The 15,955-nt window shown below is 39.6% G+C and overlaps 1 protein-coding gene across 1 annotated transcript in view; it reads right to left on the reverse strand.

Annotated features, from left to right (window-relative positions):
* Positions 1–15,955, reverse strand: part of SLIT3 (slit guidance ligand 3) — a gene marked incomplete at its 5' end in the record, with an annotated part of 534,750 nt that overhangs the window by 122,436 nt on the left and 396,359 nt on the right. Inside the window, 2 exons of the mRNA XM_082489776.1 lie at positions 2,399–2,473; positions 3,708–3,858. Of these exons, the coding sequence (XP_082345902.1) occupies positions 2,399–2,473; positions 3,708–3,858 (226 nt within the window). The remainder of the gene's footprint in view (positions 1–2,398; positions 2,474–3,707; positions 3,859–15,955) is intronic.

The raw sequence follows: 15,955 nt of genomic DNA on the forward strand, positions 1-15,955 counted from the left end.
CCAATTTACAGACCACCTCAGAGTGTTCACATTATAAACCAAAGCTACACAAGGACAATGTAAGATGAGGAGGTACCAACGTGAAACGCCCATCAAGTGGACAGAAGTGCTAATTCCTCTGTCTCTGGAATTATGCTGGAGCTTTACTAGCCACAGTGGAACCACGGTACTCTTGAAGTAGTTTCTTTGCAGATTTCCTTGACACGGATCTGTCACTAGCCTTAAACTGAAGTGAATGACAATCAGAGGGCAATCACTCAAATGCCCATTCAGATATCTTCATTCCAGGTACTCAGATTCATTTCAGAAGAAAGAGATTTACAAAGATTAAATAAAGAAAAGAAGAAAAAAAAGTGATTTAGGCTGATGGTGTGCCACTGCAAAGCTCTAAACTGTTTTCTTAAGCCTAGGAAGCAATGCAATTTCCAGCAGATTCCTCCACGTGCTGTTTTTCTTTAACAGTTTTCTTTAACACAGACGAGGAATATGATGAGACAGAGTCAATATTGCCAATCAAGTAACAGTAAAATTTCTTGTCCCTTATACATACTGAAAAACGGGATTTTGATCAACATTCTTCTTCATTAATTTCATAGCAGCAGTAAGACTTAATGAAGAGCACATACGTGACACTCTGCCACACACACAGAGCTGCTGCATTAGGGCCATTAGCAGCTGCAATCCCATCCACTGGTATTTCTCTACATTTCCCTTCTTGCATGATGGAGAGAGGCCTATTACTAGCAGAAGGATACTTCATAAAGGCCAAATAATAACACAGAAGGAAAGGGGTGTTTGCTTGCTTGTTTGTTTTTTCCTGTTAACCCCTTCCCTTCACAAAATGGAACTAGAAAAAAAGAAGTCTACTCTGGCTTTTTAAGGATCAAGCTACTGAGTAAGGTTATAGTTGAAATGTTGCTCCGCTTATAAGAAAAAACACCCTTTTCAGAAAATCCCGTTATTCAAATTGAGATAACTCTTTACAACGAGAGGTAGAACAGAAGAAATTAGCTCAACTACAAAGATTACCTAAAGAGCCTCTGCTTGGAGGCTGCTACTAAAAATACCCATAAGAGAGACACTTTTTATGAGGTGTAGGGCACAACTTCTTTTTGCCATCTCTTTGAACTGCACCTGTACGCCTCATTTCTCATCACCTACCAAGAACAGAGCAGAAAGATTTTGTTTCACAGGAAACAAACTCTTAAAAAAACTCTCATAACTGTTTCATGCTGCATTTATGCATAATAATACAATCCCGTCGAGGCATCCCTCCCACCTGAGTGATTGATGAGAACAGGAAGGACAGCACCATGACTTGACTACAGTAAGTTTTAAATAAAATGGAAGAAATTATTCCAGCTATCACAGCTCTCCAGTATTCAAAACATAGACGCTGAAGGTTTGATGAAGACAGATGTTCCCCAATTTGTGTATACATTTATATAACATGCATTTTGCATTCTCGTTTACTATCTATTTACACAGACAACAGGGCGTTTGAACAACGTCAACAGCTTTTTTTAATTGCACTGTAGCTACAACTTATGGATCATTCATAAAATAGGAGACTAATGTATATGATTAAGTCCCCAAGTCTGGTGGCCTGTATTTGCACAAATACAAGCCCCACTCCCAAGCCTGCAGTGCTGCTTCTGAAGCTGTTGCAGAAATAAAACTGGCATAAGAATCCCACTATGGTTGTCTCCAAAACCCCTGAGATCTTACATGGATTCTACTGGCTAGGAAGTTCCAGATGGCAGAAGCCACATGAAAGGAAAGCAGAACGCAAAGCATGGTTGGTTGGTTTCCCTAAATTATCTTGACTCTAGCAATAAAATCTTACTAAAAGTAAACAGTTAGATGAGACATTAGCAATGGGGCCATAGGGTTAAAAGTTGACATAACTTCAGAAAGATCCATATAAAAGACTATTAGCTAATTGATTCTTCTCTCTAAACCAACAATGATCAAAAGAAGCTTCCATCATCTATATCTTGTAATATTATTTTTCTTTGACTGTTCAAAACAATCATACTAGTTGGAGTTGTGCAATACATTCAAAACAAGAACTAAACCGCTAAACTTGGTAGCCATCTCTAACAATAGGCATACACCTGAATAAATTCGGGGACAGGATTCCCTTCAGTCTCCGTGAGTCAAAGACTTTAAGAAATAAAGCCTAAAGAATACTGAAATGTCAGCCTAGGGACCTTCATCTGTCACTGAGGTTTAACTGGGCCTGTCTGTCCAACAGGCAAATCATTCAGTTTCCTTAAATTCACAATAAAAAGGTAATTTCTGCTACTGCAGTACTAAACAATATAAAAAAAGCACATCGCTTCCTTCTTCCTTATAATCCAAGGCAGCAAGTCACAAGGAATTGACTCAAACTTACATTTTTCTGAGGTTGGGCAATTTCTTGAAGAGTCCGATGGCTTCCAAAACAGAAATATCATTGTCATTCAAACGCCTGATAGGAACAAAAAAGAAAGAGACATTTAATACTTCACAGACGTCTATAGATAGAACTCTGTGACATACAGGGCTGCCACACAGAGAACTATGACCTTTGTTAAAGCAAGACACTATCTGCCATCTCTCTCGGACTCCTACCGCGAAAAGAGTTTAGCTTTGAAGGAAAGGGAACACAGGAGAGTATCTATAGTAAAAGCTTAAGGTGCCTGTAAGAGTAATGCCAAAGGACAGTGTCAGAATGCTGCCGTCTTCCAATGCACAGGATAAGGGATTATTAACCTTAACCATCACACAGCCTTGTTTGCGTGACTAAACCTCCCTCGCGCATTCTGCTACAGAAGACATGCAATTGGAGATGTGGTCCATGTAAACAGAAGGGATCTGATTTCAGCTTCTTTCCCATCAAAGTCTACTTCAAAATTAATGCAAAGGCCACTGTCTTGGCAGGCTCGGGATGCAAAATTCCTCCTGTGATTACATGTAGCTCCATTTTTCTATGTAGAGACTTTGCTGTGTTTATGGATATGTCTCTCATATTTTCCTATCTTAACTTCAGATCAACAATTTTTATGGGGATTTAAATAGAATATCTTAAGTACAATAAATAGAATACTAACACAAAGAGAGAATTGTGTTTGAAGGGGCTACTAATATAACAAAAGAACCAGATTCTTCAGTTATTAGCGTAATAAACATGTTTTCTCATACTCTTTTAGCAGTATGTTTTGTTTATAATTCTGAAGAATCTCTAAAAGCAAATAAATTTCATAAAATCACTTATAGCTTAACAAAGCACTAGTTTTAGTGAGAACCATTTCACCCAAGTTACAGGCACTGCTGAGATGGAATGAGGGCCTGATCATGGATTTAACTCAAAAGGGTTAATCCATTTCTTAAATAAAAATGACCAGATGCAAAGACAAAGGACTCAAAGGTAGAATGGAAAGGAACCATACAGCCCGGGCCACAAAACAGCTCAACACTTCAAGACAACACACAGAGGCAGCCGATGCACAGGGCCCTGGCTCCTTTCTCAACCCCACAGCTGGCACGAACGCTAAGGAAATAAGAGAGTTGTGGTGCTCCTTTGAAATAAAATTAACTTCCCCCTTTTCACACAGGGATTAAGTAGAAGGTGCCTTGAATTGGTCTGAGTCGTTTTACAGCCTTTAAAAGCTAGGAAAACCAACATGCCCTGCTGAGCACACCTTGGGAGAGCCAGCACTTACAGATCAGTAGTGTATTCAGGAAGGTGACTGGGTAATCGGGTGAGTTTTTGGTTGGAGCAGTCTACAATTGTTCCCTCGCAGCGACACTTCTCAGGACAGACAAGGTCCATGAAACACTTCCCGGTGAATTTACTTCTGTAATCTTCTGACCCTGCAATAAAAGGAAAATATATTCCAGCAAACAGTTCCTGATAACTGCAGCATTCAGAGATTATATGGAATGTATTCTCAACACCGCCTCCTGTCAGCTCCCGGCTCCTGCACATAATTTTAAGACTTAGCGAAGATTTTTGTTTAGCAATTTATCAAATTGCTCCCAAGACTTGCCTCTGTTTTTTCCCTCTTCCCTTGATAGATTAATCCTTTGTCTAACAAGCCTACCTGGTAAGGTATTTTTTGGAGCACGTCTAATTAGCTGTTGGAGTCTGCTTCAAATGAGCTCCAGCAATGTCACTTTTTCCCATTTGGAACTTAGTCTGCCAACAAGGAAAAGGGATCTCATGAAAGCAGGAGCTATCTTGGTGCATTCAAATGACAAAGGCTTTTTAAAGATGTCATTAAAAAGCCCAAAATTTTCAGACCTCAGCTATTAGAGTTGTTTTTGAGAGCAGTATTTTATGAGAGAACCTTGTCAATTTTCCAACAGTTAGATACCTTTATTAACTATGTTAAACAAACAGCAAAGGAAAGTAATAGCAGTTTAAATCATTTTCATTTTAATTAAGGAACGGGCAGACCATACTTAGTGAGAAGCACTCCCTAATGTACTATTATACCATGATTGCCAGACCTTTTTGACTAGGTTTTTGACCCATTCTAATGAAATGCTTTTGCAATTAGGCTCGGTGAACTAATCCGTCCTTTTCAGGTTTGTTTTTTTCTCTTTTAATAACAGCAGGTTGGAAACTTGATCTCCGTGTTTCAAGGAACCAGGAGTATTAATAAATGTGTATGTAAGCAAAGTGTTGCCAAGACCCTGCCAGGCAATACCTGCCCACTCACTTCATATTTCATGACGGAAGCACCAGAATCGTCTCAGGAACCTTGTGTAATGCCCAGTGACCATAACTACCAAGAAGTATTTTTTAATTTTTCCAGAGTTTTAAAAGTCAGTTGCAAAGCTTTCTCAGGAATTATCTGAGCAAGTTCAGTTTTTAAGAACCCGAAAACATCAATAAAATCTTGAACCTGAGCTGAAATTTGGTTTTAGACACTTGATGACATTCATCACCTGCTTCCCCTTCCCAGACTGATAAATACACCACTGCTCATTTTATGACCACATACTATTTTCTGTAAGAAAAAAGAAGCCACCTAAAGCCACTATTATTTTAATTTGTGTTACACGTTACCTCCACAGGGTGATGCAGTGAAAGCAAGCAATTCTGCAGGCAATCTAACATTTTGATTCCACAGACACACTTCGGTTTAGTTTTGTAATTCCAAACTAGATTATGAGAAACATCACATACAGCTTTGTACATTACCACTTCTGTGGTGCTAAATACTTCACAGGTTATCATGCTTATTGTAAATTATACATCCAAAGTGAGACTTGGCTACTGTTTTTTAGCTTGACAGCACAGCACTTAAAATATCTGGACCACTGGGCATTTTAAAGTATTACAAAAATACAGTCTAAGCCTTTCTCCACACCACCATCATTTAAACTCTTATCCTTTCAAAAAAACCCATCTGACTTCCAGTCCTAAAACTTCCAGGCTTTGTAGTCAGGCTAAAATGCCAAGTGGTGAGCATATTACGGCTTGATTACAAGAACATACAGCTATTCTTTCTTAGGTCTGTAAGACAGTACATTTGGTTGGTTGTGATTCCTTGGAAATAACGCCAAAATGAACAGTTATCAGGACAGGAGTTTATTAAAACTGCTACAATACAGTACGCCTTGAAAAACCCACCAAAATTTTTCAGTGACCAGAAAGTGTCTTGGAAATCCCCAAATTAAGCACTTGAAGAAGCACTTCTAACTTTCATTGTAGAATCTTTCTTTGAAAGAATAATCACAGACGTCATGAAGTTACACAGTGTAAAAATTTATTAAGTATAATTTTTAGGCTACTGATGGATACAACATTCATCTTCCTATGGGAAAAAAGAAGGATGGGAAAGTAAGTGGAAAGCTTTATGAAGGAGAAAAAGGGGTATATAACATTACAGGGTGAAAATTAGGTTTTGGTTTTCTCTCAAGCTTTCTGGCAAAGTAATTAAAGACTATTTACCACATTTTGACTTAGCAATCTCACTCTGTTGATGGCATACAACTTTCCACACTGCATCAGCTCTACGAAGTTGATCTTGCCTGGGCGTCAGTCCACTGCCTCCATGCTTGCAACAGGGGAAAGCCCTCTCAGCTCAGCAGGAGAGGAAGGGAGCAAACATCACCTTTGTACTTTTCTTGCTTTCTCTCTTTCTTTTTTTTTCCTTTTCCTTTTTTTCTTCCAAATGTGTTTAAATAAGAGTTACCCAGGTAAGCACTGAGTCAAAACTAATCAATAGCATGCATACGCTCAGCAAGTACTCAGTCATCTGTTAGCCTGCGAGACAGCAGGAATCACCTGCCGAAGACTAGATAAAATTTACTATTTGAGCCGAGCCTTGAGATCGCTTGGACAGGTGGCTGCTCTATGAAGTTATTCCCACCTGGGATACTAATGTGAAATTCAGCCATCTGCTTGCAGAACTATTCAAGTGCGTATATCCATTTCTACGCACAGAGCTTTATCAGTGTACTAGTGCAGGGCTCTGAGTGAACATGACGGGATTCAGGAAGTACAATTAACCACCACATACATGTAGTACTTCTCACACGCTATAAAATCACCTGTGGAAAGCCACGGAAAAGGGATGCAGGATAGGCACAGAAGAAACACTTGGCTTCATTTTACTATTCCAGACCAGCCATTTGGTCATTTCATTATACCTGAAAGCATGCGTGCACTGTAGCCGAGAACTCTGTGGAGCTTGGTTGAATGTAAAACATGACCTGGGAGTTTCTGGTAATTTCCAAAATAAGAAGGAATTAAGTTTGCTGTAAAATGAGTAGCCAAGGCAGCAGCAAGGCCTGTGTTCAACTGAGGTGATGTGACACCACTATCAGGTACCAGGGCATTGTAATTCCTCAGTATCGTTAAACAAACACACATGCCGTTCTACAAAACAGCAGTATTGAGACAAAGAAACACCACATTTCCAAGTGCTCAAAAAATTTTAGGTGCCTTCCTAATACCGACATAGAGAAATTAAGCAACAGAGACAAATACCTTTTTGTCCTATTCTTCTTTTTAAGCATTGTTTAACAAACCTGATTTCAGTTTTTAAACTTAGCTTTGCCCAAAGGACTTAAAAGGAGTGCTGGATGATCTGTTCTGGACAAAATCAAGCTGTCTCAACCAGGGCTTGAATACTGACCTGATACATTCATTCTAGAAAAGAGAAATCCAGCTGTCTCAAATTTGGCACCAAAAATATGATCACAGAGATCACTTGGTCTAAAACTTGGACAAAAAAACAGGAATCCCAACACTCACTTCTTCATGTAACCACTAGATCACAATTCTCATAGGTTTTCAGGAAAAAAAGGAGGTACATTGTTTGTCATAATTTCACTCGGTAGTATTAATTCTTATCAGTAATTACAGCTAAAATCTAAGAATCTCAGATGTCCTTCTTCTGATGGCTCCGCAGCAGACATGTAACAAATGCACAAGATGAGGCGGTATTTCCATATAAGAAAACTTCCATATGAGGGTCTCAAAGTCCTTTATGAATAGGTGTAATTATCTCTACACGGGGGGAAGTTAGGCCAAAGTATGTTAAAGATCTTATCTAAGCTGTCCAAGCTAAAATGGCTCATTTGGGTATGCTGTCTCAGCTTTCTGCTATGTAACTATTGGATAATACTGTTTTCATACAGGCCATGTTACCCCTGTCATTTCAAGACATAAAAGATAATGCTTTGCAGACTCTTCTGGTGTTCTTTTGCAGTATACTTCCTTCAGAATGAAATGCCAGCACATTAAGATTGCTCAGATTAGGTCCAAAGTTACATTAAGTAGCAGTCATCTTGTTACAGAAACAGCACCCAAAGTGTACCTCAAGTAGAAGGACTCACTGGACAGGTCAAATAGAGAGATGTAGCTTACATTGTTTATAAGGTAAGAAGACAAAAATGACTTTTCATCTCTGTAGGTCTGGCTGGAATCACCCTTGAGTCATATTAATCAACAGGATGCCTAACTTCTCCATTCTAAGAGCAATTAAACAGATTAATTTCTTAGAGATGGTTATTCTGCATGCAAGCCCTCTGGAAAGTCCGTCGCAAACATCACTAGGGCTCCCCCCTGCAGTGCCCGGGAGTCTGGTTAAGCAACATTTCACCTTTTTCGTTTTTCCTGTGAGAAAAGGGGAATCTCTCACCTTTTGGTGCTTCTGAAAACAGCAGAAGTATCCCAGCATGCCATGCGGCAGGGAGTATGCAGCCTTCCATGGTGCTTGACAGAACCATGTTCAATTTGTATTGTTCTACCACATGGTTAGATCAAGCACAAAGGAAAACCCCATGAACAGCCAGAGTCAGAGTTAGGCAGCGCCAAAGAGAGAAGAGCGTTGAGAGGAAGCAGCATGGAGAAGCACAAGCTGAAGGTTCACGGAGAGCTGCTCTCCACTCCACCCATGCAAAAAGGTGCTGGATACAAGAGGTCATCCTTTACACTACAACTGCAGGAACACCCTGGAGCACAATCGGGGTTAGTGTACAAGAACAGAGCCCAGGTGAATTCAGAGACAGAACTAGTATGACAGAAAGTACTACCAAAGGACTGCAAACAGCTCCTTCCAGGAAGGATGTGCATCTTCCACCATATATTGAATGCCCAATCTACGCTGCTCATTATTAGCTACTTACTCTCTCCTGGTGTCGCCTTTCAGTATAAATGCCATTTCGGTTTGCTCCATTTATTTAAATGCAATCTTAGAAATACCGCAGCTCATATTAATAATAGCGGATTCTGAGCTGATGGCCAAGCTCTGGCATTAAACGCTCCCCAAGCTCCCTTTGAGCCTGATTTCAGCTCCCAGTGGCCTTCTTTTTCTTTGTTTTATTTCAACTGCACTTTACAGCCAGGTAGCACACATGTGCTAATACAGACATATTAAGGCAAACAGGAGTATTTTGTTATTCTCTTTCTTGGCATAATATTTGTTGGGTTTTGTACGTGATTTGCTGACAGAAGCATTCTCTCTCTTTTCAACATCCTGGATTATTTCAAACCACTTTATTACTTGCAACTCATTCCTGCAACTTTGACATATAAAGTAGGGCATTCAGTTTTGGCTTGACTGCTCCCACGGAAATAAAACTCCCATTGACTTTAATGTCTGCAGAGCTATGCCAGTGGAGAGTGCCTTTGAAAGTCACATCTCAAATGTTCTTGCAGGCTTCACGAACGAGAGAGGAAGTGGCTGTCCTCTGCAACTGCTCAGAACATTTTGCTGGACTTCAGTGAAGGTCAGTGCTTGTGCTTTTAAAAAAAATACAACTTTCCTTAGTAAAAGGTTTGCATTGCCCAAAAAACCAAAGTCAGCATCAAGCAGATTATTCATTGCCTACATGGAGAACAATGCAAGTACTCGAGCAGAGATGACAGATAATACAGCAAAGGGCTCTGCTTCACCATTTTGCCGTGAACCAGCATTATTACACAGAAAGTCAACACACAATTACTTGGGAACCCCCCAAAATAAGTGCAGTGTTAACTTAGTCACCTCATGCTGTGGGTTTGCACACAGCAACGAAAATTAGACAATTTGGTTACCGTTTACCTTTACAATTTAAGAAAGAAACCAAAGCAGTTTTTTAGGGGAACCTGACAATAAACCTTCAAACCCCAGAAGCTGCCAGACTAGCCTGAGTCCTAACTGATACAAAAATTAGATTATTAATTTTCTTTCGTGACTCATGCAACATTGCACAAAGAGGCATTTATTTTCTTCCATGATCCTTCAAAGTATGCATAACCTGGAATCCACACCCCCCTTGCTGAAATATGTATAACTAGCATTCCCACCGATAACTTTGCACGGCTCTAGCGAAGAAAGATGCAGAGTTCCATATCCTTATTCCTACACGGGTTTGGCTTCGACTCTTCAAATAAATTAATCCACAGTACTCTGTTAAGCAATGAGAAGGAATAGTTCATAACTTCCAAAGACTTTTATATTATATACTGACTTTCAGTGTTAAGTGGAATATCTGTAATAAAGTCAGTAATTTTAGTGTCAATGAACTCTTTCAGTCCTACTGGAAACAAATGCAATCGGAGAGCAGCAAACGTCTTCCTGAGAAGCCCCTTGAGAATATTTTGAACAAGTCTCTATTCCTCTGCTGCACTAATTAAACATTGCTTACAATAACTGCCTAAGCTAATCATCAACTACAATGAACAAGAGGTACCAGAACACAAAGAAAAGTCTGCCAAAACCCTAATTTATGTCCCCAGAATACATGAGAGGCAAAATACTCCTCAGGCACATTCTGGCCTTTCCGGTTGCTGCAGACTATTGCAAAAAATGTGCAGGAACATAGCCTCTTCCTTTTTTTTTTTTTTTTTTACAGGGAAGCGCACTATTTTGTAAATTATATTTAAAAAAATATTTTGTAAGCCTCTGGATGTACATAAGATCTTTCTGCATAGATGTTTGCAAAAAAAATTGAAAAAAGAATTATCATATCCCCAAATATTTGCCAGTTTTCATGAAAAAACCCACCCTTTAGATATACTCTACATCCAAGCAGCATTGTATGGTTCACTCTTAGTGTTAATTCACTTCTGGTAATCTAAGATCTGTTTGTTTATCAGTCACTGAATCTGCAGTTTGCTAAGAATTTGTATATAGGACCCTATTTTTAACTGTCCCATCAAGCTGTAACACCTCAGGAGACTGCCGCAGTCTCAGAATCGTCAAATGAAAATTTACTGTCCAATAGCAGGCTCAAACGTTCTTGCACTGGTTTTAGCTGACTAGCTCTCTTCATGCCAACGCCTCTCCAATTATTTTCTTTATCCTATTGAAGTGACCGCTATACACACAAAAAAGTGCTAACTTTGCATCTCTGGTAAGTGTTGCTCAGCTGAATCTCAACACACGCAAAGGGAATGTGAGAGAAGAGAACAAAGTTTGTCCCACCTTGGTTTTTGAAGTATCTGAGTTACAAGAGTAATCACTCAGCTTTCTGCCATAGCTAATGAAGACACCTCCAGAGGACAACTCAGATCTCAAGTGAGGAATCTATATTGCTCTGTATGCTGCCTACATGGGGAATCTAGGACAACTGTGTTATTTGGATGCTTAAGTGATATGGATGCATCTGTGACTCAACATTCATCCTATCTCTTTTCATTGCCACTTTACTATAATTGCAAATAAGGATGTTGGCTGGTACCAAAACAGTTCAGACGTTCAGTCTTTTTGAAGACTACTTCACCTTAAAAATAAAATGAGGCACAGCCTTAAAATAAACTTTTTAACTGGGACACGACAATTTACTTTCTTATTAAGACCCATACTCTCTGCCAAACAGACCCACCTGCTCTATGTTAAGCTTATGCTTCCTTGAGTAAGATGGTTTCCATTCCGCCTACTTTCCCCCTGCTGCGGTGCAGGAAACCTTCACCGTAGCGTTCATCACAAGCTAGTGAAGGGTTAGAGTAACTGACACAAATATTAACATAAAGATCTGAATTTCTATCAAAGATTCACAGAAAAGGAAGGGCTATAATCAATGTAAAGTACAGCTAAATTACTTTTTCAACAGGAACATTTCTACAGTACAAGGGAATTCAGCTCTATTACCAGTAGTCATAGAAGTTGTGTTGTGTTGGGTTCTCTAATGACTTCAACTTCAGAAAAATTTAATGCAAATCAAACCTCAAATATACTCATAGTTACAGTGTACGATGAAGACTTCAGGTTCATAATTATTAATTCAGTCTAGGATTTAATCTGCACGTGATTTGTTGCTGTTGAACAACCTTCCATTCAGATAGAATTATTCTCATGCACAACAAACGCATATCCTCAGTTTTGCTATATTCAGAGTTTCTGAAGGTAATTTTGCTGAGTCTGTGTCTTTCAGGGGGAAAAAAAAAGGTGAACACACAGCATTTAACTGAATAAAAACAAAACAAAAGACACAAAAGACACAAAAAAAGCCCTACAGAAAGAAATCTGAATGCAGTTAATTTTCCAGTTGTCCATATCAAAGGCAATTTTTCATATTCCTTTCCCTCACTCTGCTCAAGAGTGAGCAAAAGTGCTTGAGCCTGACCCCTGACAAGATTTACCACAAACGTGACCAGGCCTAGAGCATCCTGTGCAGGACTGCCAATCCCCACCACTGTCACCTCCAGCATGGACAAACCTACAAGCTTGGGCAGGAACTGCTGGAGACCAGAACGCTAAGGGCAGGCATAACCGCAAATCCCCAAGCACGTGGCACTGCAGCACTTTAACAAGGCAGACACGGGCAGGTGGATATCAGCGCTTTTTATCAAACAGAAAATGCTAAGGGCAGGAATATAAATACATACATAGTCTGTAAATGACTATTTGCTTACTAAAAATGGCAGGAATTTGCAAAGTTGTCATCAGAGTGATTGGCAAACTACAGGAACAACTGGAGAGTGTTTCAATCAGATAAATTATGTAAGATCTGGATTAAATTCACTTGCCTTTCGTGAGTTTTAAATACTGGTTGAGGAGTAACAATACATTGCATCTTTTGTTTTGAGAGCTCAAAGAGCTTAAAAAGTGTTTACATGTCACTAAGAGCAGAGAAGGGGATAACCTAGGGAGACCAAGGGACAGGAAACCTGTGAACAGCCATAGGGACCCGACACAACGCCCTGATGTGCAGCCTGTGTTCTCCTGACTGGGAACACTCCATCCATTGCAGTTCTATGCTTCTAAGGCTGAAACAATGCAGAGAAGAGAGAAGGAAACTTCAGGTGATCACAAGTAATAGGAACTCTCTTCCAAAGTAGATAGGTAAGCCAAGAAAGGTGAATATGTACGAAGACAGACACTTGAGAAGACACATAAAGAATTAAGAGGAAAACTGCAATTAGTAAGAAGAGGTTTTATCAAATGCCTTCAAAAATTATGAGTGAACAAACAGCAAGTACGTTACCATCTAATAACAGGAGATAACAGAAGAGCTATGACACTAGCCCTAAACATACAAGTTCTGGATCTGTATGTACCACAGAGGCTGTCTTTGATTTGGGTTGGGTTAACAAGGAGCAGCATCCAAAAAGGAGAGAATTGTGCTGGCAGATGGTTCATTGTCCTCCTCCTACTATTCCCCATGCTTTTGATTTGTACAGCACTATCTGGAACCAAAGTAACTAATTAAAGTCAAGTTAGATACAATGCATGCCCCAATGCAAGAGGAAGCAGTAAGACAGGTTTACTTCATACTATTTAAAATAGCAACCATATTTGTAAGATTCTTATTTCTAAGGAAGATAAAAAGCTTTCCGTGATGTGATGCTTGTAGATATACATAGGCTTTGATCATTATCGGAAATGGCTTGTGTGCAGCAGGTGGAACTTTCATCGTTTTTGAAATATACAATATACTGAAAATGCAAACATATCACAGGGAAAAAAGATATACAGCTGAATACAAGGGCAGCTCTCTGCAAAAGCTATTTCATACTCAGTGTCACACAGCAACTAAGAAGCCTGCCAACTCTTGAAGTGACAATAAGCTACCACAGAGACAACACAATCTGCTCATAGATTCATTTCCCTTCCTCCTAAAGCCCAATGCTGCTTTAGAAAACAAAACTGCTGTGTAGTGAACTTAATCAAATGCTACTGGGCAGAAGATTTTTGTTGTTCTTTTTTCCCCCTGTTCCTAAGAATGGGAGCCTGCAGTGACCTAAGGCTGGCAAGTACTATTGGATCCTTAGGTGGTCATAGTGGGCAGATGCAGCCGAAAAGAAAACGATCATCAGAATTTTACTGTTGCCACTGAAATGACAGTATTTCCCTTTGCTAAACAGAAGAGAGAATTAGTCACAGCCTGTTCCTCCAATTTCTCGTTCAAGAAAAACCTTTTTTAGTCTCAGATTCTATAGCTGCGGGAGAGACTTGAGCAAGGGGAAGGTTTATTATTTTTTGGCGCATCACATTAAATGGAAGGCAGAAAAACACAGGAAATAGTATCTATTGCAATCTGAGGATTAAACATATTTGATAGGATATTCAACAGCTTTGCCTGTCTCACAGCCCTGGGCAAAAACATGCCCCTTTCCCTGCTGTTCCTTCATTTCATGCTATAATGCTCCCAATTCTCCTTTTAAAAAGAATTATGCACGTTCTCTACCTGTTGCACAGAATCTCCTTCGTATGGCCACTCATAACCTTTGCAGATGTTGCTCCATCATTACCAGTAAAAGCTTGAGTCATTTGGTCCAGGGAGGAAATAGCATCTGGGAAAAGTGCCTCAATAAGGAGTTAAAAAAAGAAGACAAATTCTTCTTGCTAAATACTATTTAAAAGGATGTTGGGGAGCTGGAATAAAAACTGAAGGAAACAATACGCAGAACAAAGTTTTCTAGATTTGATTTATATTTTTTACTACGCTGCATAGTTTTGTCTTCACAGTTTCATTTATTTAATCAAATACAGTTCTATTTAGCCCATCTGCATCTCTGAATGCGTCCTCTTGACATTACCCTCTTGATGTTCCTCTACCATTTCAGACTGATGAAACCGCAAACATCTTAGATGTTCTTCCCCATTTCTGCTAACCACTCCTCTCTCCTATCCTCATACAAAACCCGCTTCCCTTTCTTCTCTTAATTTACTGAACAATCACATTTTTTCTCATGCCAGGTCCTTCCTGGCAGTCCCCTTTATGATACTTTGTAGAAGCCAAATGAATGTGGAAAACACACAGATTGCTTCAGGACCACCTTAGAATTTTATGACTTCAGAACTGGTCCTTTCCCTGATGTCAAAGCATTAAGCTCACCTAAGTTGAACTATTCACGGGTGTGATCCTGACACTGTCTGAGAACCTTTACTCCCACAGAGCTCACACTTTCTGTGCATCCTCATCACTTCTCAAAGGCCGATGACCAGAGCAGGATAAAATCCCTCACATTGCTTCCTTAACCAACCCCTCATTCACTGTGTTTTCCCCCACAAAACCATCTTTCTGACCATTGACATGTACTAAACGTATGAAACAAACTACATGAAAATATCAGGATCCTGAAACAAAAACCCTTTGAGAAAAGAGATGCAAAGGATTTAAAATAAAAATCCTTTTCTCAAACACTGAGCAAAAGATGTGAAAACGAGACAGGGAGAATCCTACAGTCAGCAAGGACACTGACAAGTTACTAAGCGTTGCCATCCCAGTGGGATTGTGCAGGCTCATCCCTGGATAACGCAAAGCACTGCTCAATAGTCTGACTTTGAATGATGGAGATTCGTACCTCATGGACTTTTCTGCACAGAGACGTGCTGCATTAAATCCTGGGATGAAACATATTCCTCCAAACGAAAACATGGAAAATTCCTGCTAAATGCCAAGTCTGAAGCAGCCATGATTCAAAGGGACAACTTGAGCAGAACAGGTGCCAAGGATGTCTGTTCTCTGGATTGATTTACAAACTAAGATTCTTCTAAACCATTAGACGTTCCCCCTGTCTCATGTGAGCAGACAGTGAGTCGAGTTCAATGTATCTCATCGCCATCTGGAAACTCTACAGGCAGGGATATCTTCTCTATTGAGCTTTTGAATAGAATTAGTTTTCATCCAGCTGAAATCTTTGTTCTGAAGCTGTACAATCCCTGCTCTCCTCCTTCATAAGTCAGGTTTATGCCTTTTCCATGTGGTTTTGATATACTCCTAGAACTGGAGACCGAGGAAAAAACAGCCTAATGCCTCAAGGAAAGGACCCCCAAGATAAGAACTCACACAAAATATTATTCTCAACATCACCAGGTACTGTGTTCTGCATTGTTGCTCTTCTTAGCTATGACCTTTCGTAAGTGGTATCAGATGGTGTTTGCCTTATCCAATAGCCTGTACCATTGTTCAAGGCATGTATGCACATACATAACATTAATTTCTCTAGCCTATTAATAAGAGCAGAAGAAAATAACAATGGCAAATTGGGTACAGATTTAAATGGATCCATTTCTGCAGC

Source organism: Vanellus vanellus, assembly GCF_965231255.1.
Source record: "Vanellus vanellus genome assembly, chromosome: 13".
NCBI lineage: Eukaryota > Metazoa > Chordata > Aves > Charadriiformes > Charadriidae > Vanellus > Vanellus vanellus.